Source organism: Ambystoma mexicanum, chromosome 5q, assembly GCF_040938575.1.
Source record: "Ambystoma mexicanum isolate Mex_15411 chromosome 5q, UKY_AmexF1_1, whole genome shotgun sequence".
Taxonomy (NCBI): domain Eukaryota; kingdom Metazoa; phylum Chordata; class Amphibia; order Caudata; family Ambystomatidae; genus Ambystoma; species Ambystoma mexicanum.
The window spans coordinates 561,435,902-561,460,178 of record NC_090933.1 but is presented as its reverse complement, the minus strand read 5'-3'; the positions used below and the strand labels follow the sequence as shown (position 1 = coordinate 561,460,178).

At 48.2% G+C, this 24,277-nt stretch overlaps 1 protein-coding gene across 3 annotated transcripts in view; it reads left to right on the top strand.

Moving 5' to 3' along the window:
* Positions 1 to 11,594: 11,594 nt before the first annotated feature.
* Positions 11,595 to 24,277, top strand: part of ALKAL1 (ALK and LTK ligand 1) — a 475,589-nt gene continuing 462,906 nt past the window's right edge. Inside the window, exons 1-2 of one of the 3 annotated variants that reach the window (XM_069621039.1) lie at positions 11,595 to 11,773; positions 13,361 to 13,638. In XM_069621039.1, the coding sequence (XP_069477140.1) occupies positions 13,377 to 13,638 (262 nt within the window). In that variant the 5' untranslated portion in view covers positions 11,595 to 11,773; positions 13,361 to 13,376. Of the gene's footprint in view, positions 11,774 to 12,955; positions 13,639 to 24,277 lie in introns of those variants that run through there. The other 2 variants (XM_069621040.1, XM_069621038.1) reach the window with 2 other exon arrangements.

The window sequence follows — 24,277 nt, the reverse complement described above, 5'->3', positions numbered from 1 at the left end:
CGGGAATTTCCTTCCTGTCAAAGTTCTGCAGTTGTCCAGGAAGAGAGCTGAGAGGAATACGATAATTCTCTCCCCTTCCTAAATTTAGTTCATCAAAGGCCCTTTTGGACAGACGGGTAGCTTGGGATCCAGTGTCCACCAGTGCCGAAATTGTACCCTGCCCCTGTACTTGTACCGGGGCATAATATCTTCCCTCCTTCTCCTCAAGGGGGCACAGATAATGCAAATTTTTGGACAACTGCTGGGCTAACTTTCTGGTTTTGGACATGGCGAGAGAAGAGATTTGGACAGAATTCTGTGGAGAGTCTTGGGAATCTGAAAGAAAAAGTTGGCAACTGGAGGTCAGAGCCATTGTGGGTTCCCCTGGTTCCAGTTCTGGGCCACCCCCCCTTTTTCGGAGGCAGTCATCAGGATGGATTTGAACCAGGGGATTTTGGCATTGTGGGCTCTGGGATGAGATGATTGGCGGCGGTAGCTCAGTCTCCATATCTCCCCAGTCTGGATTGGAATCCTGTGGGACCCATTTTTCTTCGGGAGGAGTTCCCCCATCTCTGAAGGAGAAGATCCTTTTCCCAGGATCTTCTGAGGATCCCTGTCCCTCAAATTGGAAGACCTGTACCTCCTCCACAAAGTGGGTCTGTTTGGGTCCTTTGTTTCTCCTACCCCCCTCTGCTCCTTGGGAGGCAGGCTTTCAGGGGCAGGAGATTTTGTTTCCGGTTCCTGGTTTTCCAGGGGCTGTTTACAAGTTTGTAAGGAAGCTTTCTCCAAGGCTTTACACCCCCCTTCCCCTTGTGCCTCCTCCCTGGGAACCGGTGGGTTATCGGGGTGCTGCCCCCGTCATTGTTCTGGAGCACCAGGTCCAGAGTTTGGGGCATTCAGCGGTGGCATGCTCATCTGAGGGTTCTGTTGAGCCCTCAGTATGTGATCCAGATCTCGTGCCATATTTTGGACCTGCCGCTCAAGTTGTGAAACCCGCTCAGGCTGATACAGGGCTCTATTTTCTCCCCTGGGCTGATCCCGGGAAGGGTAGCTATCCCTTCTTTGGTAATACCCCGGATTGGGAAGATTTGGGTACCCCTCCACCCTTGGCCTCCCCTCTCCCGGATTAGGTTGTCTGGGCTCAGGGAATTGGGGAAAGAAGAATGGATGATTTGGGGGCTGGAAATTGGGTGGATACCTGGGGAAAAAGTTCTGCCCAGGATTTGGTGAATTTCTGCCCTCCTGGGGGACGTTAGGAGGGAAGTTCCCTGGGTCAGGTGCTTGGCTGGATCCCCCCCTTGGGCTGGAGGAGTCCACACATAACCCACGATGGGTCAGTTTCTCTTGTAGCGGGGACTTACATAATCAGGGGAGCGGGGGACCCCATTTGTGGGACTACCTCCTCGACTCCCTGTCTGTGACTGGCCCGAGGGCCTTCTGGGCTGTGAATTATTTGGCGCAGGCAGGTTTTTAGGCACCCCCATCTCCAAATCTAAAACGGGGGCAACCTTTACCTCTGCCACCTTGGCAGCAGCAGGGGTGCTGTTGGTTTTGGGGTTTTTCTGCGCATTACTTTTATTTTCTATGGGCTTCTGCACCTCATAGATCCGGGTGGCTTGCTCAATGACCCAGTCTAGTGACCTCTTCTCGTGAAAATCTCTCACTAGCTGGGTCATGATGTATTTGGGCAAGGCGTGGAAAAAAGTATTAACAAACTCTTTGCTGTCTGTGCGCACCCTTTTTGTAGTCTGTGCAAAAGCACGCTTTAACTCCTGCACAAATTCTTGTGGGGCCTGATCCTCCCCACATTGCAAATTGTAGGCTTCCTTGCAAGCCTCTTGAGGATTTCTGTGCAAAGAAAAATGTTTCAAGATGGCCGCCCTGTATGTGGACCACCTTGAATGGTTTTGATCCTCCAGCCCCGCAAAGAAACTGGAGTATTCTGGTGAGAAGGTCCACTTTACATATTGAATACAGCTTTGGCTGTCCTTCAAATGGAAAGTCTCCATCATTTGCTCATAGAGCTCCAAGTGTTCCCAAACAGAATACTTGGCGTTCTTATGATAAGGCGTGATGACACTCCTTATTGCCTTTATTTGTTTCAATGGGTCCTTAAGCAAGGCCCTTTTTGCCTTATTGGTCTTTTTGGTTCGGGTAACCCTGGTCCATTCATCCTCCGACTCAGAAGCGCTGCTCCCAGAGGTTGTCGTCTGAACTTCCAGGTTTTCCCAGATTCTGCGAGCCTGGGAATGGCTGGCAGAATGTGGGGACCTGGTCTCCTGTGTCCTGTGACGCTCAGAGGAGTCTTCAGATCCCTCCTTGCTACCAGGATTTGATGGGTATCCCCCCCACTGACCTAACTGGGCAGAGGTTTTCAGGATGCCCTTAGTGGGCCTACTCTCCTGGGGTTCCCCACTAAATTGCACTGTGCTTGGGTGCCCATACCCGGATGCCCGCCCCTCCATTCCTGGGTGGTACTGGCCTATGAGCCCCATACTTTTAGCTGGATAGTAATCTGCCATCCCTGTGGCCCCGTGATCATGTGCGCCAGGGAACATGGGGGTGGCAGAGTCCAGGGACTGGTAGAGGTGAAGGCCTCTGGCACTAGGGCTCCTGAGGTTATGCTCAGGAGTTTCTCTTTCCCAGCGAACCTCATCTCTATCCGCCCCTGCTCCCTGTTGCAATGCAAGAGCCTGCGCTTTCAGTTCCTCAGTTAAGGCCTTACTAGACTCTATCAGTCTCTCCTGCATCGCTACCTGGTGCTGGAGCCTATCATTGTGCTGGCAGAGAGCCTCATTCTCTCTCTGTGCCTCCTGATTGGTCCTGGAGTACTGGGCCGGTCTTTGCTGCAGGAGGGTTACCTCCTGAGCTGTGTCCCTATTGGCCTGCTCCTTTCTTGCCAGAGCATCCTCCACCCTCCTGGTGTGCTCTAGCAAGTTCTGTTGTTCTTTTTGGAGGTCACCGAGTCCCTGGAGGGCCAGGTTATTTTCTTCCATTTTCCTTTTTAAGTGGCAGACTTCCTGGCCTAAGGTATCCCTTTCCTGACTAAGAGCCTGCATCTGTGCCGCCAGGTCGTCCCTTTGCCTTTGAAAGGCCCCAGCTTTCTGGCGCTCCTGATCAAACTCTGCCTGGGTATCCAGGTCTTTCAGAATCAATGTATTGCTTTCCTCTTTCTCTCTGTCTAATCGAATTTGCAGGGTGGCTACCTGCTCTGTGCATGCCCTGTTGAAGTCCAGTTGTTGCTCCAGCTTTTTCTGGCTCTGCAGAAGGGAGTCCAAACCTTCTTGGTACTCCTTCTGCAAGGCCAGAAATCTGGTATCCTGGTCAGCCTTTTCCTGTTGCAGCCTATCCATATCCTCCTTTATTTTAGTGATGTACTGTCTGCTGTCATTTTCTGACTCCTGGCTCCCATGCAGCCTCTGCTCAGAAGAGACCAGGTCAGATTGGGCCTTTTCTAACGCCATCTGTTGCCTATTTGCCAGATCTTGGCCTTCAGCACATTTGTCCTGCATGACTTCCATATATAGATACAAATATGCCACTATCCTGGCAATCTTATTGTGTTCATCTTTTGCCTTAGGGGCCATATATAGTTCGCTCAGGGCCACATGTAGGGGACCCTGATCTCTCCATGTATCTGACCCTGTTTCAGTGGCCTGTTGCGCGATTGCCTGCAACCAGACCGCCTGGTCCTGATGAGTCCACTCACCTCTCACAAATAGCTTATGTAAGAGGTACTCCCTCGCTATTTTCATATCTACCACGGTCGTCATGCTGGAGATTGATCTCCCTCCTGACTTACAACAGTTAGTATTTTATTTTGCAAAACAGACCATTTCCTTAGAGCGTTCCTTTGAGGGGTGCTTTCACAGTGTAAAACAGCGTGGTGATCTAACCAGATATGTGTATCTGGTCAGTTGGCACACTGTATTAATCTGCACAAGTGGTAAATCTAACCCAGAATATCCCGGCTCAGAGCCCCCACTCTGTAAGTAACTCCAATCAAGCAATCCCACTAAGTCAGTGCCTTGTCTGGGATGCCCAAGGGAAGCCCTTATTTATATATTTTTATGGCAAGTTATAATCTGGATGATGAACCCTTGTATAACACCCCTCTCTTAGAATCCCCCTTGACCCCACTGAGCCAAGAAGTAGGCTCGTTTTGCAAATTTAAAAGGTTTATTTGAAAAATTAAACAATATATATATATCACACTTTTATAACAAATTAATAATTGATATCACACTTATGAATATAATGTTGCTCAACAATGGGAAACCTAACACTATCACACTTCTTTACAATCAATGAGGAGTTGGTATAGGATGAATAAGGCAGCGAAAATACTTTTATGGTTTCAAGGGAAAAGCAATGAGGAATAAATTGCAGTACAGAAATACTTGATATGATTTTAGCAAAAGATAATATAATCACTTTTTCTCTGGCAATTCACTCCCCCCCTATGCAATATAAGAAATGGAAGGAGAGCACACAGTCTTCAAGAATGCAATCAAATACAATACGCAATTCAGTTCCCCCCCCCCAGCAAGCTTAGAGGAAAACAGGTAGAAGTTTGAAACACAGGCCCAAAATGCTTTGAGTGTGATGACAATGAAGTGAGAAATGTGCTAAAAATGCTTTTAATTCCCTCTAGAGGTTCAGGGTGAGTGATATCTAGTTTATATTAGTTCAGGCTCACTTTAGCAATGCTCTATGTGTAACCAGCAGGTTAAAACGAATTTTAGCAAAGGAAAGCAAGAAGCTACTGATTTTTACACGTGGCTGAAATTGTGCAAATGTCAAATCGCGGCAAATTTACTTGCGCGCGTCAAGCGTAATTATGGAGGCACTATAAGGAGTAGGAGGTCGGTTTTAGGTTTGTTGGAAAGCCTAGAATCTTAGCTTTACGATGAAAGTTAAATCTCGTTCCTAGCACAAAGGGATCCGGAGATACGGACGATTTCGTGAAAGTAGTTTTTCGGATTTGAAATTTTAAAGCTCAGAATGACAGATGACAGTTCTCAGTTTTAAAGATGACAGAATGACACGATTCTAGGAGGCAGTTCTAATAGGCTAAAATAGTTTGGATTAGATTATTTTAAACTAAGAGATTGGTTTTGGCACAGTGAGTACTCACACTATATTTTTGAAATAAGCCGTCAAGGTCTGGTCAGGTTGGACGGGACTTCCGGCGGGTGGTTCTGAAGTCCCGGCTATCTGGGTCAGCTCTGCTCTCTGGGTCTCTCAAGCACTGGTTCTGCTCACAGAACTGCACAGTTCTGGTCTCTCTGCATCTCTGGTCTCTCTGGATCTCTGGTCGCTCTGGATCTCTGGTCTCTGGAGGTTGATGGATTTGAAGTCTGGAGTCTCCCGGCAAAGCGTCCCGCAAGAAAGTGGAAATTGAATGCCCTACCTGGGTTTCAGTGGCCCTTTTTATGTGTTTTGAAAATGGGTGTGTGCCTGGGCCTAGCTAAGCCTGCACCTCTCACTTATCATTGGCCAAGCTTTCCTCTCTCCCTTGATTGGGGGGAAGAAATGGAGTGTCCGAGTGATGCTGTAGGTTTTATGGTCAGAGGAACCTCCCCTTGTCAAATTGCACACAAATCTATTTCTGATCCAAATACATATTTATCTATGTACCATTTTTCTCATATTATAGGTCCAGTTAACATATTTTCTGTAGCACCAAACCATCTGATCCCTGTCTTTGTACGATGTTGTGTCCACTGATGACAGAATTCTCCCCTTTTCATCCAGATAACGACCTCTAAACCTTTCCAGATTTTACACAAATGTGCACCAGGGATATGGGTTTCAGATGATAAAGTGTCAGATTTTTAACATGCATACATTTGGAGTAACAACCTTTTTTATCTAATCCCCAAGAACATCCCACAGGGTCCTAACACCTTTTAAAATGTGCACGGAAAAATCACAAGAATAATGGTATTAATTATATAATTTTGACCAGTCCGCACTATGAGTTATCTATCTTTTTTAAATTATGCCCTGGTCAAAAAGGGGTGTGGCTTCCCACATCACAGGGTGGAATAACTGGTTTATCCACTTCACCCAAGCTCAGCTGCTAGCAGCGGCACTGCCCCTCCCAGTTTCCCCCAAGAGGAAGCCATTTTACGACCCCCCCAATATAACATTTGCCTGAGCCAAAGAAGGCCCATTGTTCAGTGTCTCTGCCCTCTGCAGGTGCCCCTCCCCTTATCTAATCAGAGAGGTGCCACCTTTTGGTGGGGAAGCAGGAGGCAGCCAGGCCTGGGAATGCAGTTTGATCAAGTTTCAACTCCTGTTGGGGGTTGTTGTCAGGCAGAATTCTGCTAATTGTCACTTAAGTTCCCAGTTTAAATCAAACTTATAATTTGTACATATACATTAAATAATGACTTCCTTCAAGTCATTTCAGAATATAGTTTTACATTGTATCCACCTCTTAGCAAGTCTTTCCTTGGCCTGGTTTGGGTTCCTCTGTTCAGTTTTACACAAAAGTCTGGTGGTTTTAAAACGCCAGCTTTCTGATAGTGGTGAGCACCGGTACTGCATCCATTTTTGACATTAAGAAAATGAATTCCCCACAGTTCTGGCTTGCTTTTGGCAATCAGCATTGTCATTCCCAATGGTTTCAGGCTACTGTGTGTGTAGCCCAATGGTGGTTTCAGGCAGTGTCCTCCTGTGCTCACAACATAGGCAAAAATGGGTGGCAGCCTATTCTTCATGTTTTCCCTGTGCACTCTCTGGGGAATTCTGGCCATCATGATGTTTTCCATGCCAGTACTGCACAGTTTTATGGTAGGGCTTGGATGCATAGGTAAAAACATCCCACAGGTTATGCATTTAAATTTGCTATTACTCACTCTGTTCCCTATAGTGGTGCTTCTTTTATATGCAAAAATTGGCATAGGGAGCAGTTGTTTGGCCGTATTGAAGATTCTCCAATGTTTCTTAAGAATATTAGTGATTTTGAAGCTTTGGTCAGTGAACGTAGTAACGCACACAATACGTTCATCCTTAGGTTTAGCTGTTTTTGGTTCCAATAGTGCCTCACAGTTATTATTAAAGGCTCTTTTTGCAGATTTTTTAACCAGTTTCTTGGGATAGCCTCTTTGTCTTAGTTTTTTACTGAGGGAGTCAGCTTCTTTCTCATACGTGTCTTTATCTGAACTATTCCTTTTCAGACGCTGGAATTGACCAAAGGGCAAATCATCCCGCAGGTGTTTTATGTGAGGACTAGAATAGTCTAGTAGAGAGTTCTTATCAGTGGGTTTATGATAGGGCTTGATTTATAGCAGACCATTTTGAGGATAGAGAGTCAGATCAAGAAAGTTAGTAAATTCGTTACTAACTGTCATAGTGAATTGTAAGTGAGAATTCAAAGTATTAAGCCAGGTAAAGAAATCTTCTGCGGTAGTGCGTGTACCATCCCATACCACCAAACGTCGTCAATGTACCTGCTCCATTTTCTGATGTACTTAGCAAAGGGATTACTAATGCTATAGATATGTGTTTTTTCAAATGTTTCAACGTCGAGATTTGCTACACCATGTCACCTGCCCTAACAAGTTTCTTGTGTCTGTCTTCACTCTCTTCCCTCTCCTGGGACTCTGGCCCATTGGACACTTGTGTACATGTGCATTCAGAATGACAGGTCATTTGGTTGTATGTCATGTCATGTCCTTCACACATGGGAGGGCCACTCGTGTGCTTATGAGGTTATCTTTTCAGGTGATGTGTGCTCATTGAGACTCATGCTGTGACACGCCACGCCAATGTCTCTTCATGTGACGCAAATCGAGGGTGCTTTGGCATTCTGTCACTGGGCCTCATTAGGACCCAGGCGGTAAGGGGTTTACGGCGGCGTAAACAGCGCCGACCCTTACCACCTGATTCCGAGGTCCCTTAGCGCCATGGAGGATTTAACACCTGCTTCTAGCAGGTGTTAAAATCCATGGCGCTAAGGGACCTTGTTGTTAATTACGCCACCGTAATTTACGGTGGCGTAATTAATGCCTTCCCCACTCCCATTGTGCCCTATGGGGCAAAAATGGGAATGGGGAAGGGTAAATGGGTTAATGGGGACTTACCGCCCCGCCAACCTCGGAATGGGGCGGTAAGTCCGCCAACCACCATGGCGTAAACGTAGTTTACGCCATGGTGGTAAAGGTACGACCCAGGCGGTAACTTACCGCCTGGGTCGTAATGAGGCCCACTGTGTGATTATTTGTACATGTGGATTGTTGACATTGCTTTGTCACATGGCATGCAGGGCCTCTAGCTTTTGTGATGTGTATGTTGGGACATGGTTGCAGTCAGCAATTGCGTATGATCAGCTGGGACACTGAAGCTTGTGATCCCGGTGTATGATTTGTTTGGTGTTGGCAGGATATTTTGTGGACAGGAGGCTAAGGTGGTGTCACTAAACAGCAAGCTAGTTCCTGAACACTCCATCGACGGACTGAACGTGTATCACTATGTCAGCATCCAGCATACAAGTGATGTCCAGTCTGGAGGGGGCTGCCTGCAGGTTGCCATCACGGGTGATGGGGGCTCAGCTGGAAGTGTCCCATGTGGCGGGGGCTGCCTGCGGGTTTGGGTGATGGGGCATGGGGTGTCCCACATGGCAGGGGCTGCCTGCGGCCTCGGTGATAAAGGCTGGGGGTGTTCCATGTGGCGGGGGATGCCTGCAGGCTCAGGTTATGGGGGTTGGGGGTGACCCATGTGGGGTGGCTGCCTTTGGGCTGTGGTGATGGGGGCTGGGGTGTCACAGGTGTTGTGGGCTGCATGCAGGCTGGGGTGATGGGGGCTGGGTTGTCCCATGTAGCAGGGGCTGCCTGCGGGTTCATGTTATGGAGATTGGGGTGTCCAATGTAGTGGGGGCTGCCTGCTGGTCCGCGGGATGGGTGATGGGTGCTTGGGTGTCCCATGTGGCGGGGGCTGCCTAAGGCCTTGGGTGATGGGGACTGGGCGTCCCATGTGGCGGGGGCTGCCTGCGGCCTCGGGTGATGGGTCTGGGGTGTCCTATGTGGCCCGGGGCTGCCTGCGGCCTCGGGTGATGGGGCTGGTGGTGTCCCATGTGGGGGGATGCCTGCGGGCTCAGGTGATGGGGGCTGCGGTGTACCATGTGGCGGGGATGACTGCGGGCTGTGGTGATTGGGCTGGGGTGTCACAGCTGTTGTGGGCTGCCTGCAGGCTAGGGTAATGGGGGTTGGGGTGTCCCATGTGGCGGGGCATGCCTGAGGGCTGTGGTGATGGGGCTGGGGTGTCACGGGTGTTGTGGGCTGCCTGCAGGCTGGGGTGATGGGGCTGGGGTGTCCCATGTGGCGGGGATGTCTGCGGGCTCAGGTGATGGGGGCTGTGGTGTCACACGTGTTGTGGGCTGCCTGCGGGCTGGGGTGATAGGGGCTGGGGGTGTCTCATGTAGTGGGGGCTGCCTGCAGGGTTGTGGGACTTGTGATGGGGGCTGGGGTGGGTGTCCTGTCAGGAGGGGTCTGCATCCTGTGTGGGTGTGCGTGTTGCTTTGGAGCGAATAGGGTGCATACGGGGTATGCAGTGAGTTTCCACGTGATTTGGCTGGGGTGCGTACGAGGTATGCGCTGAGTTTCCATGCGATTTGGCTGATGTTCGTACGGGGAACGCACTGAGTTTCCATGTAATTTGGCTGGTGTGCGGACGGGGTACATGCTGAGTTTTTGCACAATGACCCCATCCGCACCCTAGCCAAATCGTGTGGATACTCAGCATGTACCCTGTACGCACCCCAGCCAAATCGCGTGGAAACTCAGCACGTACCACATACACACCCCAGCCAAATTGCATGAAAACTCAGTGCGTACCCCGTCCGCACACCAGCCAAATTGCGTGGAAACTCAGTGCATACCCCGTCCGCACCCCAGCCAAATCGCAAGGAAACTCAGTCCATACCCCATCTGCACACCAGCCAAATCACGTGGAAACTCAGCAGGTACTCCATCCGCACCCCTGCCAAATTGCGTGGAAACTCAGTGCGTAACCCGTCAGCACCGCAGAAAATGACGTGGGAACTCAGCACATACCCCATCCGCAACCCAGCCAAATCGCATGGAAACTCAGCGCGTACCCTGTCTGCAGCCCAGACAATCGCATGGAAACTCAGCGCGTACCCCGCTGCACCGAGTTCTCACGCGATTTGGTTGGTGGGTGCTGTATGCTGGTCCAGGAATGGTGCGGGGGCTTGCACCGTGTTTGGCATTTTACGTGCTTTTTACCACACGTGGGGACATGTTGGGGGTGTTACTGGCGCTGCTTGATATTCCTTGCGCCACGGCTAGTGATACCTCGGGAAATCCATGAATACGCATGCCGCGCAATTATTTCTTTGCACCACGGCTTCAGCACGCTCCTTCTCGGTGCACGGTGCTTGCGCCTTTTCTGCGCTGGATTCTATGAATCGGGCCATTGTTTGGCCTTATGACCCTAGGTTAAAATCATGACAGGCCAACTCTGCCTCGTACCTCTACGATGTGGATAAAATGGATACTGTTGGGTAACACCACAACCCAACATCACAGAGCCTTAATACAAGAAAAAAAAACGTATTTTGGCTGTGGCAACATGCATATTGTTTCAGATTCGAATGAGAAAAATGCATGTTTTGGTAATGTGTATGAAATGTACATATTTTCGTTTTATTTATGAAAACTGCTGTTCATATGAACCATCTATAATGTTGTGTAAATGTATTTGTTTGTCAATCAACTTGATAAATAAGGTGTATTTCCTAAAAAAGTGTAAAACGTGAGGAATTAAAAAGAAATACTTTTAAATTTGCTTAAATGAGTTTCTCTTGCTTTTGTATTGGTTAGCCAAACTGTTGTCCATAACACAGTCAGTTTCAAATATTTCTGCACATCAAACTTCCTAGTTCATCAAAGTGGACAGGGTCAGGGGCGTCCCCCAGTGCACACTGATGTCAGTTCGGGAGGTGCATTGGTTCTTGGCAGTCTCTCGGGGTGCGTATCAGCCGCTTGAGCCCAGATCCCCTCCGGCAGCCCAATTTATGGAATCTCAACTGGTCGCCGTGACATCGCCAATCAAGCCCTGCCGAGTGATTACTCTGTGCACCGCCACTCTCCTCCTGGACATGACAACTGTTCGCCCCCGTTTCCTTCACAAATTGTTGAAATTACAGGCACTGACGACTTCCATCCGCCCTTACCTAAAATGAATGCCCGTTTCCCCCGTACCACGTCGAGTGTCCGGCGCTTTGCCTGCCTGCTTAGCTCCGCTATTGACAGTATATGTCTTCTGATCGCTTTAATGGCTGACATGGCGGCATTAGCGGCGTGGCAGGGGAGTTCTATTGCCCTCCCCGGGTCTATCCCTTGTTGAGCCTGTCATTGTATTACCAGTGCGGTTCTGATCCGCAGGGAAATCTAATTTCACAAATAGAACCGAGCCTCTCTAATTGAGGGTTCTCAATTGCTGTCCACCGGGAGGGAGGGAGGAGGGGAGAAGGGTTGCCAGCGAGAGGCTCGGTGAGTCGAAGAATGAATTACCGAGGATGTCTTCGGTGCTTGCCACCCACCTAAAGTCGATAGTATTAAACTCGAGTTGCTCTAAGTGAACATATATATACGGCAGGTGCGTGGACGACGAAGCTCAGTGCACGAATTGGAGGAACAAGTCCCGAGCAGCAGCGCATCCAGTGAACGGGGGACCGCGCACCTGCTGCATCTGCAGGGAGACGACCCGCCGCAGAAAGTACAGGGGGCGGAAAAGTTGCTCCTTGGTTTTTCCGAAAGCTGAGGTACGTTCCTCATCACGCTCGCTTTAGGTGGGAAAGTCTGCTGCGGGGGTGGAATAGATTAGATAGATGGGGTATTAGAGGGGGTGAGATGGGGAACTGTGGGGAGGGGGAGGAAAATAAGGAGGACCGTTGGGATTGACGGGAAGGAAAGGAAGGAAAGGAAGGAAGGAAGGAAGGAAGGAAGGAAGGAAGGAAGGAAGGAAGGAAGGAAGGAAGGAAGGAAGGAAGGAAGGAAGGAAGGAAGGAAGGAAGGAAGGAAGGAAGGAAGGAAGGAAGGAAGGAAGGAAGGAAGGAAGGAAGGAAGGAAGGAGGGAGGGAGGGAGGGAGGGAGGGAGGGAGGGAGGGAGGGAGGGAGGGAGGGAGGGAGGGAAGTTTTTGGTAGGAAGGAAGGGACTGAGGGAGGAAGCAAGGAAGGAAGGAGAGAAGAGAGGGAGGGAGGGAGAGAGGGGGAGGGAGGGGGTGGATGATGGTCGATGGGGAAGGAAGGAAGGAAGGAAGGAAGGAAGGAAGGAAGGAAGGAAGGAAGGAAGGAAAGAAGGAAGGAAGGAAGGAAGGAAGGAAGGAAGGAAGGAAGGAAGGAAGGAAGGGAGGGAGGGAGGGAGGGAGGGAGGGAGGTCGAAGGTAGATGGGGAAGGAGGGTAGGGAGAGAGGAAGGAAGAAAGAAAGAAAGAAAGAAAGAAAGAAAGAAAGAAAGAAAGAAAGAAAGAAAGAAAGAAAGAAAGAAAGAAAGAAAGAAAGAAAGAAAGAAAGAAAGAGAACGGAGGGAAGGGAAGGCAAGGGAGGGAGCTGTTTTTCAATGCATGCAAGCGGAGTGTGCAACCTGTCTTCATAATCTATGAGTAATCCACTTGTGGTAGCAATTATAGGAATGTTTTTTTAAACATAGTTTTATAATTGTCAATAAGTAGGTCCTTACTGCAAACTTCCTGTATCCCGTGAAATGTGGCTGACTGACACTTGAAAAGTGTACATTGTAAACTCAAAGCAGAGTTTGGGTCGGCGGGCGGGGGTGGTCTTGATTTGCCGCTATCTGTGTGATCCGAAATCTCCTTGGTCTCAATAACAGCTCCTGCAAGGCTGACAATAGGCGACCACTGTGAGTAAATCCCAGACAAAGCCCGGCGTGTTATCTCGGCCGCCCTGGTAATACCTCCAGTAATCCCGAGCTCCGAGTGCCCTGCGGGGCTCCGGGCTGCGCGGGGTGGGAGGCTCAGAAGCGGCCCTCCAGTGGGTGGAGAGTACTGGCAGTCAATCAGGCGCAGCCAGTCCCTGCCATGTAACTGCAGCCTTTCATAAAATGTGTCCCGGCCCGGACGCTCCCTTTAGGATGGACTCTGAGCAGAGGAGAGCGGGTGTCCTGGTTTAGGAATCTCTCATCAGCGCACTTGGTCCTGGCCAATCAGTGCCTCCCTTTTCTCCCGGGAAGCCAACTCGGCAAAGCGCGTGTCCCCCGGCCCTTACTTGGTTCAGAAACGTTTCAGGTCCCGGGGCTCTCCTGGTCCCCAAGAATGAGGAGCGTGCTTTGGGCTGGCATGGCCCTCACCAGCTAGCTGCAGAGTAATCGCTGCCCTATCCCTTCTTCCACAGGCTGCCGGGGAGAGGTATGCAGGGGCCAAGGAAATGGCCTTTCCTGCTGGCCATCATTCTACTGCTGCTGCTGCCCCCTCCCAAGGCGCTGGGCGCCCCATCGAGGGACGAGGAGCTACACGCCGACAAGCGCATTCTCCTGGAGCTCATCAGGCGGGTTACTGCGGAGCACGGCAGGCCGGCTTCGAGGCGCTCCAGCGGTGACACCCCCGAGCAGAAGCCCCAGACCAGAGAGCGAGCTGACTCCAGCCCGAGGCAGAGCAGCAGGCGATCCGTGGGTAAGTGCAACTCCACTACACTTTCTTGAGTGGGAGGGCATGGGTAGCATGTCCCTGGGACAACGAGTCTCCAACACCGCCGTCTCTGGGCACCCCTGCCATTCATTCTGAGCGCTAGATTACCTCCGAGCGGGCGTAATCCGAATGAGCCGGGGTTTTAGCCTGCGGAGAGAGCGATTCACAGGCTTGATTCCGGGACCCTGGATGCTTTGCTAAGCGGGTTAGAGCAGCGTGACTGATCCGCTGAAGGGTACGTGTGCTCCGGGCCCCAGGCATTACTGCCGCTGAGGCGGATAATTGGGAATACCTCATTGACTGTAAAATACGGTGCTCACGGTACTTACTGCCACCAGGAACAATGTCCGCGCATGGCTTTTGAACTGTGAATGCTACAACTGTCCTTAATGAGGTTGGCGGGGCTGGGTGTGTGTCATTTCTCCCAGAGGGAAAACGCAGGCAAATTGCACGAGCCAAATGACTTGCATTGTAGTGATGTTATTATATAAAGGCGAAAGTCAAGCCGAAAGTCAAGCCGAACTACTGGGAGAAAGCATGTTTCTTAACAAATACTCTACCTCCCAAATAGTGAGTGATAGACTGGCCTGGGCTGCAGAGAACACCGAAGATGGATGAAAGTGGGGGGTCGGGGGTGTTGCTGGAGAGGTTTTAGACACGGGACCTCGGAGTCCCTCGACACCACAAGCCCCGCGTGACTCATGGCCCCGGGCAGGACATACACACATGACTCTGCACAGGTTTTAAGATAAATCTCCTTGGAAATTGAGACCTCAGCTGTCAGCGAGTTGCAATTGCTCCGTCCTTCCCCGCGGTGCTGAAACTCATCGAGGCAGTGCGCTCATGGAACAACAGTAGCGCAGGCTGGGCGCGCAGGGGTGATGCTAGGTTTTTAAAAGATCCTGTGCTACGCTAATGTCGGGACTGTCACGACTCAGGGCTAGCTAGCCTTTTAGTTGTAGCCCCTTAGATTCTATACCTGGGCCAAAGCCGCCCCACCCAGGGCCATCTTAATCACTTTGGGGGCCGGGGCACAGACAGCTTTGGGACTACCTCCACCAAACAAAGAAATAAAGGATTCCAGAATATCTGTGCACGCACCCCTCGTCAGGATTACAAGACATAGCTTGATGTGTCTCCTTGCAGCAATCAAAATAGGCAGGGGTACTCCCTGCCAGTTCCCTTACCCTAATGCTTTAATCAAAATGATGAACCAGAGCATTTCAAGGCTAACATTAGAAGTCTATGATGAGGATACTTGTGTTCTAGCCTAGGTGTAGGGCACTTTTCATCAATATTAGCAACAAGAAAGGTATTCCGACCATAGTATACATGCAGGCTACAGATCGTATGAAAAAGGTGCACATAATCTAGAATAGACAGACGCCTCAGATTAGCTGCCTCTCAGAATGCAATCATGCTCAAGCATGGATACAAGAGACCAATGGGAAGCAAGGAGAAAGCTACACGTACCATAGCATAGAGACTGGGTGAAGATTAAGCTACCAGGAAGGTGCCCGTACCCAGACTGATTGAGATTCGAAGAGGCACATGGTTTTAAGTAATGTTACCATCAGAGAGAAAAGAAACAAATAACTGTGGTGTGAATTATATTAATTCTCACCATTATTATAGCGGAAGCAACTCTATAGCTAGTGAAATGATGAGCGGGGCTTTTTTGAAGATCATACCCTGAGAAAGAAATCACTTTGAAGGGCAACAATTTTGAAAGGTTTAAGGACTGGCAATTTTGACAGGTTAGGCAATACAATATTAAATGAGATGCCCAGGATCACACATTGGTTAAGAGGTGGAGCTGAGTTTTGTGCTCATCTTGCAATTTCTCTACTTTACCACTTTCTTTTCTAGCACTTACCATGAACTAAAATAATCCCATGTTATAGAACTGACTTGGAAAGTAGAAAAATCACATAACAAACTATGACAATTTTTAAAAACAAAATGTTATAGAAGCGTATTTTGCTAAATGGGAATGATTCTACCATCACTGCCTACACCATTAATCGAAGCATAGAAGTATCAGCATACCAAATGATGTTATCTTAAAATCTTTCATATGGCTTTCTCTTTTGTATTTTAAAGCTGCAGATAGGTCCACAACCCAGGCATGTAAAATTGTTTTTACAAACGTGCCTGAAAAACCTCTGAGACAAATGAGCAGACGTTAAAGTATGTTTGCTGGAGGCCTGTGATATCTGATCCGCTCTCTTCTGTGTAGAACCCCTTCTACTCAATCCAGCAATGGGCTAAATAATGCCACCAACATGTGAGAAATCAAACCTTTTCACAGAAGATAACACAGGAATGCCACTGTTATTAGATGATTTGTCCAGGATCACTGTATTGCCTGTTGTCAAAGCCACGATACATGAATTCACTCTTTGGTTCCACAGTCTTGAATTTGGATACCTAATCACCTCTCAGACTATCACCTTATGCTCATCATTGGAGGTCACTGGCTAGGTTTTGCAAGTCCCCATGTGAACAAACCAATATCTAGACCATCACCATATTGAAGCTATGTTCGTTTTTATAGCAACCACTGTCTGGGCAGTTGTGTTACTGTTAATAGCACATGCTGTGCTACAAAACCAAGTACATATACATGGAGGTTTGTCAACTTGAGGCATAAGAAAGGCTGAGTCCACCATGCATACATTTTGTATTTCCATCTTGCATATGAACACAGATTTCTGCAATGAGTGCTTAACATACTGAGCTAGCTTCTTAACCATCAAAGCACTCAAATGCACCAATATGCATTTCAACGTTGGCTATTGTAAATTATCAAGATACTCCCCCAGAAAGCTGGGAAAGCTAGAGGAGTTCTGTTGCAATGTGCAAACAAACAAGGAATATCACAGTGAACACAGAAATCATTAAAGGATGAATTGATCAAAGCAGAATGTACTTCTCAACAACAGAGAGTCCAAAGATTTAGAGCCTCAGCAGCACATCATAAAATATCCGCACATGAGCTTTTTAAGTAAGTTTGGTAAACAATGGGAACTGGCTTCTTTAAGTCAGCCACCCTTGTGGGGCCCCCCTCCAAGGTGGGGGCCCGGGGCAGGTGCCCCTTTTGCTCTCCCATAAAGACGGCACTGGCCCCACCCCCAGCAACACCTCTGGCTGGTGTAGGGGGGACTTCTTCTGGTTGTTGGTGCGGAACGAGTGGGACAATAGAGGTATGTGGGAACTTAAGCAATGAAACACAGCATTGCTGGCAATCACTACAGCGGACCCCCATTGGTGCCACAGTTCCCGAAGTTATAAGTGTCAGAGTACGTGGAACTGGCATGTAGGCGTTCACGTGCAGGCAATGCTGAAACTAAATGGGCCCTGAAAATGCGCACTGCTGGTGAGGTGTGCCCACATGTCTGTTTATGTGTGTATACGCTCCTAATGAGCTGAAAATACCCTGCCTTTCTGAAGGTCTGTGGCAGGGGGCAACTTCCACAGAACACTCTCATACAGTAGGCCTTTTATTTGCACCATGTGCGATGGCTCCAATAAATTTGCATGGCGTGCTTGGGAGGATAGCTCAGGGGCAACATGCTCGCCTTGGAAGCAAGATGACATGGAGCAACACAGGTCCGATCCCCGGGTCCGCACATAGAAACCTCTGGATATTAAGCGCGTTATAAATAACCTATCATAACATAACCCACTAAATTGCCCACATTGCGTCTTTCCCTTTCTGGTGCATATATCCATCAGCCCCAGTTTGGATCCCTTAGTAAGGCATCGATATACGGCGAAAGGGAGCATATTGGGAGCATATGTTCAGTAATAGCAAATACAATAACAATGAAAAAAGAGAGAAACAAAATAAAACCAATGGGATCACATGAGAGCAGCGCTGGGAGCTGGGTGGGCACGTCACTCCTGCCCTTGATCCTCAGTCTTCCTTATCCGAGCTGCCCAGTCTTCATGGCGGACTGGTACTGACGCCCTGATCTGTGGTCTAGTTTTAACCTCATTGAGTAATCGCAGAGGATTTGGCCAAGAGCAACCAATCCCCCGTTCCCCTCCCACCTCTGCAGAGACTGTGGGTTAATCTGACAACTCCATCTTTACATGACAGCCGCTCAAGGAAACACAAGGTCCTGTTGCAATCATCGGGCGCCTCACTCTGTGTGTTAATGATTGGTTCCTCCTTCACCTCGGCCACTTGCAACAGCTCTTGCTACATTTCATTTTATTTGGATGTAAACAATACATATAATAGGTGCCAGATTAGTAGTAGCAGTTTGTCATTTACATAGCGCATTTATCCCATTAGTATGGCTTCAGCACTCTTGTGGTGGGAACGCCCTGGGGGGACCGAAGTCCAAGGAATGGGAAAATTGCCAGAAGGATTAGAATGCATGTGTGCATTTGACCAAGAAAGGATGTTAGGTCAACTGGCCAAGCTCCAGTAAGATACCCGTGTAGGTCAGGCATGTGGAGGGGTGCTGAAGTTGTCAGGAGAGTGTGCAAGTGCAAGAGACGCGTTATGTGTACATTTATAGAAAGGCTTCACCCCTTTTGCAATGGCACAGATGGGCTAAAAAACAGTAGTGTGGAAGGTGGCCCAGACAGTGGCGCCCAACAAATGTTTTATATGGGTGGCTTGATGAGGCCACAGGAAATCTTGGGGTGGCACACCAAATCAAATACATAATACCTTCCCACTCGAGGTCTTTGCTCCTTCACCTCCACCTCCAATTCCCTCAGGGTCTGTTGCTTCTCCAAGCAACAAGTTGGTGGCAGATCTTTTTCCTCAGCAAGGGCATCCCTCTGGAATAGCCTCTCTGCCACTCTGAAACTTGGGGAGAACCATCTCCGGTTCCGGAAGCACCTCAAGACCGTCCTCTTTGCTCCTACCTTTGCTTCCCCTCTCCCCATCTGATCTCTCTGCTTTGGCACAATGTACCTGGTTTTCCCACTGCTTTCGGGCCCAGGTCCGTGCCCACCCAGCCCCTTATCTGCACTGCCCCTGGCAACACCTGCACTTGGGTCTGTATCTGTTACCCTACAGTCCCCTTACCTGCACCTACCACACATCCCTTATCTGCACTTGCCACCTTACTGGCTGCACATCCTTCTGTATTGTTGTACCCCTTGCTCAGCACTTTCCACTTTTCCCCTCTCCCTTACACTTTCCCCCTTCCCTCCCTCCTGCACTTGCGTGTTCTCAATGTCACTAGGCCTAGTAAAATCGTTGTTTTGTCATCCCTTGTTCCCCTCCCTTGCCTCGTCGCGCTCTGAAACAATTGTGTATGAGCACGATACAAATAAAAAATCATATATCATAGCCAGAGAATCCTCTAAATCCTCACTCACAAGTTTTTAATTGCCAACATGTCTATCGAATACGGTGCACTCAGCAGGGTTTGACTTATGTAGGGATAGAATACTAGATGTATCTTGCCATTGGACTGCATTTGTGATGGGAATGCACCCAGTGGTACATTTTACGCATTGGTTCCCACAAAAGAATCTCAGGGAAATCAGGTTGATGTTAAGATGACGGTCTACCAATAGGCTTATTTTCAGTTTCTGAAATGGCATTTCTTCTGCTATCACCAATTTAGTTTTTAGTATGTACTTGTAAGTTTGAGCAACACATCTTACCTTTAATATTTTCAGTTTCACTGAGAACAAAACCCAAGTAAAGTCACCACCTGCAAGTGTGCATAAAACAACCCAGGCAGTTCAAAGGTTAGACTTTCTTAGCAATACTCATACTCTTCAGGTAGTGGGTGGGATTGGCCATAGGAATTAGCATGGCCATGGGCAGTCGGTGGGCTGGTAAATAAAACGCCCTTAGTGTCCTTCCTCACTAGTCCTGTCCTTCCTAATTGTACTCCAGTTCAATAGTTTCAGCTTACAGCAAAAATTAAAAAACGAATGAAGTAAATCTAAGGTAAAAGTGAACCTCTCTTGTCAGTTGCCCCTCTGGTCCTTGGCTGCTCTGGTGAACTCTGTTCTGGTCCTTGGCTCCCTTGCAGGTGAACCTTTGGTCCATCCCTCCTTTGGTCTTTGAGCCTCTGGTGATCTGATGGCAAAAACAAGTACCTTAGCTAGCTGAAACACACATAACCAGTGCTCCACACAGCTGACAAAGGGCCTCATTACACGGACGGCGGTAAGGGTTAACGGTCACCGTTAAAGGCAACGGTGACCGTTAACCCTTACTGCCGTACTACGAGGTCCCTTTGCGGGTTGGTGCTCTAACGCCTGCTTTTTGCAGGCGTTAAAAACCAACCCGCTAAGGGACCTCAGGGCTAATTACGGCACCGCAAAATTGCGGTGCCGTAATTAGCGCCTTCCCCATTCCCATAGAGCCCTATGGGGCAGAAATGGGAATGGGGAAGGGCAATGGCGGAAGGGGGATTTACCGCCCCACCGACCTTGGAATGGGGCGGTAAATCCCCTTTCCGCCAAGGCGGTGCCGGTAATTTACCGGCATGGTCCAGGGTGCTAATAGCACCCTGGATCACCGCCTTCCGTGTAATGAGGCCCAAACTATCTAAACGTTCACTGTACAGAGCCATATCTTTTAAGATCTGCAAACATCAATTTTGTAACAAAGCAATCTTAGCCTGATCCCTCTGCTACTGCATTAGCTATCTACCGTATTACTTGCAGATTCTGAAGCTCCTAGTAAGTGTGAAAATGGCAGATGGTGTGCAATGAAAGATTCAATATCATAGGAAAACAGGACATTGCAGAGTGTGGGGTAGTACTCTGGACTGCACAAGCAACTTCAGTGGCTGGGAGCATCAGGGGAGAATATGTAATGTTGGTTCAACCACAGTTAGTCCGATATACTAGAAAATCTGGTGCACTGACTGGACGGTGAGACTGTCTGCCTGTCAAATCAAGTGATTGGAGACTGGGGGAGGGCCAGTGCAGAAATCATGCAAAGATATGTGTCAGTATTGGAGCCACTAGCAGAGAAGCACCAAGGTACACCAATTTGTCCCTACATTTATTAAAACAGTCCTACTGTAAGGGCGAAACATAATCACTGATAAGCACTCCCATTTTTGCAGTTGAAGGCAGGGGGAGATTGCACTATTTGCCCAGGATCACACGCTTATGCTGAACAGCGAAGCAGGGATTTTAACCTACTCTCCAATTTAGGCGCAACCACCTTCGTTACTTGGAAGAAATAATAATGTTTTGGGAGTCGAGGCCTACAATTATGCTGTCTTATTCAAAGACCAAAAGAAGGGCTGAAGCACTCTGGGGACAATCGCCCACAACAGCCAACAAAACCGCATTTGACAATGCCTCCAGGGAATACAAACAACAAGTACTCCTTACTAAAAGTAAACTTTACAATGACAGAATATCCAAAGCTACCTCAAACTCTAAGGAATTATTTCTAATTCTCAGAGAACTAGAAACCCTGATTCCACCAGTGGATAGCTGCAACAAAGATGCTAACTGGTGTGAGAACATCCAAAACGCTCTCGAAAACAAAATTAATCAGCTCCAATCCATAATCGAAGAAAAAAAGAATAGCCTAGCTAAACTTAGCGAACCATCGACCTTCCATGAGAACACCACCGACTGCAAGAAACTCCCCCAATTCGAATTCACAAAGGTCACCAATTATGAAGTACTCCAAAACATCCTCAGCCTAAAACCTTCAAACCTTCAAGTGTCCACCCACGGCACACCCCAACATACCCCCTTCATCACTAAACTTATGAATGCCTCGTTCAAAAACAACTGCGTCCCCTAAGATCTAAAAAAACGCCTGGGTACTACCCCTACTAAAAAGAAACACCCTTGACCCCAACATCCCCACTAATTATCGCCCAATAACAACAGTGTCATTTCTCAGTGTCATGGGACGGAAAAAGCACTACTGGACCTTAAAGTCCAAATGGATGACCTGAGGGACAAAGAAAAACTAGCCTTGCTTCTTCTCCTAGATCTCTCAGCTGCATTCAATCTGGTGACCAGAATATGTGCAAACACCTGACATCAGCAGCGCAGTGCTCCACAAATGCCACTCTATGGATAAAATCCTTTCTCAGTGACAGAACCATGAAATTCTTCTCCCCAAAGCAGAAGCAACACCATCCATAGCCACATGTGGAGTACCCCAGGGCTCGTGTGTATCTCCCACTTTGTACACCATATTTACAAAGCCTCTTTTTGACCGCCTGGCTGATCTGGGTGTCATCTGCACTAACTACGCAGATGACACCCTGATCCTCATCCCAATATATGGGGACCATGATGCCTGCACAGCCACTCTTAATGCTCTATACCTCACCATTCAAGCCTGGATGGCTCATCACAGGCTATGCCTAAACGATGACAATTCTGAGTTGCTGCTCATTGTCTCTCAACACAGGCTTGCCAAACTAAGTAAGGCATTCAGCTCCTTCAACATTGAAGACAACACCATCAAAGTGACTAATGAAGTGAAAACACTTGGTTATTACCTAGACTTCTCACTCACACTCAATAAACACGTTAATGCCACTAATTCTGCCACCACAGACACTTGAAAACTCCTCAGCACCTGAAGACAATTCCTCACACCGGACAGCTGTCTGAAGATTCTAACCAGAGCATTAGTCCTTACCCGCCTCGACTATTGTACCGCCTTATAAGCTGGCACCAAGATCCAGAATATCAAGAAGCTACAGGCCCTCTAAAACAATGCTCTTAGAGCTACTTTGAACATCCCCAGATCATCACACATTTCTGCAACAAGACACCCGGATCACTGGCTGCCAGTGCATGAACATATCATTTTCAAATCACTCACCTTAACTCACAAATGCCTTCACAGGATGGCCCGAGCCTACTTGCAGGAAAAGATCACCCTGACACAAAGGGCTAGACCGACTAGAGCAGTTTACCAACACCGCCTCGCTATCCCCAGGTTCAAGCTCCAAAATGCAGGTGGTAGCAGCTTCCCCACGAGTGCCAGCAATCTGTGGAACGCTCTGTCGCTCCCACTCAGAGCACAAGATTCCCTCTGGATTTTCCACAGACAACTCAAAACACACATTTTCACTCAAAGCCTGAACAATCAATGAATGCACACCCTTCCTCTCCACTAACCACGCACCCGCCCTACCCGCCACTGCCTCCGCCTGTTTACAATCATGTACTGTAACTACTGGAAATTTTGTACATACTACCTGTAATGGTAATATCAGGCATTAAGTCTGTCTTGTATACAATCTCTTTGCAACAACTGTAACTGCAACATATCTTTGCTGTAAGAAAGCACCCAGATGCCTCTGGGCTTGGCGCACTATATAGCTTAATAAATAAATAAATAAATAAACAAATAAATAAATAAATAAATAAAGTACTTCCAAAATACGCAAATTGCATAATAAAGCATCATGACAACATGTAAATCCTTGTAACAGCATATTGAGATACAATTATATCAGAGTACCTTTATTTTCCAATTCCTGAATGGAAACCTATAAAATGTAAAAGCAAACTATCTATTTACCCACTTTATGTTCAGCGCTTTAAGACCACAATAAAAGGTGGTGTAGTAAACTCACTCAGGTTTGGAGATTTGTCACAAACCTCCAGCGTGTTATGTATGGTTTTAAGAACATTCAACTAAGGAAATAAATGCAAACTTTACTTTTTTAGCAAATCAAGCTATTAGACATGACGGGTATGAACAAATATTTCAAAGGGTGCTTTATTGTGTTGCTTGCTTTAACTGTCGCAGATTTAAAAGGTGACTGGTGGTCTTTCAGTTGGAAATTCATCATCTTGCATAAGAAAGGCTATGCTGCTGAATGACAAAAGATTGTAGATTTGCCTCGGAAGAAACAAAATGCGCCGAGGTCTATGACTGCTCCAGATTGCTTGAACTGTTTCCCGCTGGTGCCCTTCAGCTCACATTTCAGAGGAAAGGGGGGCTCAGGGCTGGCGCCCGATTAGCTCAATGACGTTGCACGTGTGGTACCTTATCACTTCACACTGAATCTCAGACACACTCTGCTTACCTCTAAGCTCCTCTCAAGTGCTTGCTTGCCTGCCTGTTGGAATCTCTCAGCGCCGCAGCCCAGTTCTCCTTTGCATGCAGTGCCACTGCCAATCCAAAAATATCGGCAGCGTGTGTGTACACACAGATGTGCTGCGCACGGGCCGGCACAACCTACAAGCAGCCTGAGGAGGAAACCCGGAAATAAACATAGCCTGGAAGCGCGAGCCAAAGCAGAAATGCACACTTCCAGGCTCAGGCTGCGTTTATTTCCGGGTCCGTCTGGCCCTGATTTCAGAACATCGCGGGAGGCGGTCAACGGCCCGCCTGTGGCAAAAAAGCAAAAAAAAAAATGGATATCTTTTTTTCTTGCTTTCTTTTTCGCAGGGTGTCTGACGGGGGGCAGTATTTTTATAAGGGTAGGCGTGGCCCCCCTGGCCACCCTTGGCAGTGCCCATGGGCCTAGAGCAGTGCCAGTGGGTCAGATTAATTGGAAACCTTCCACCCATCACTTTTTTGGTTTTAGCATAATTAAGAAACAGCTGGATTAAGATGGCAGCACAAATTATACCCATTCTTTTCAGATGGACAGGCGACAGTTTACATTGTGACTGTCAGGAAGAATTTTGC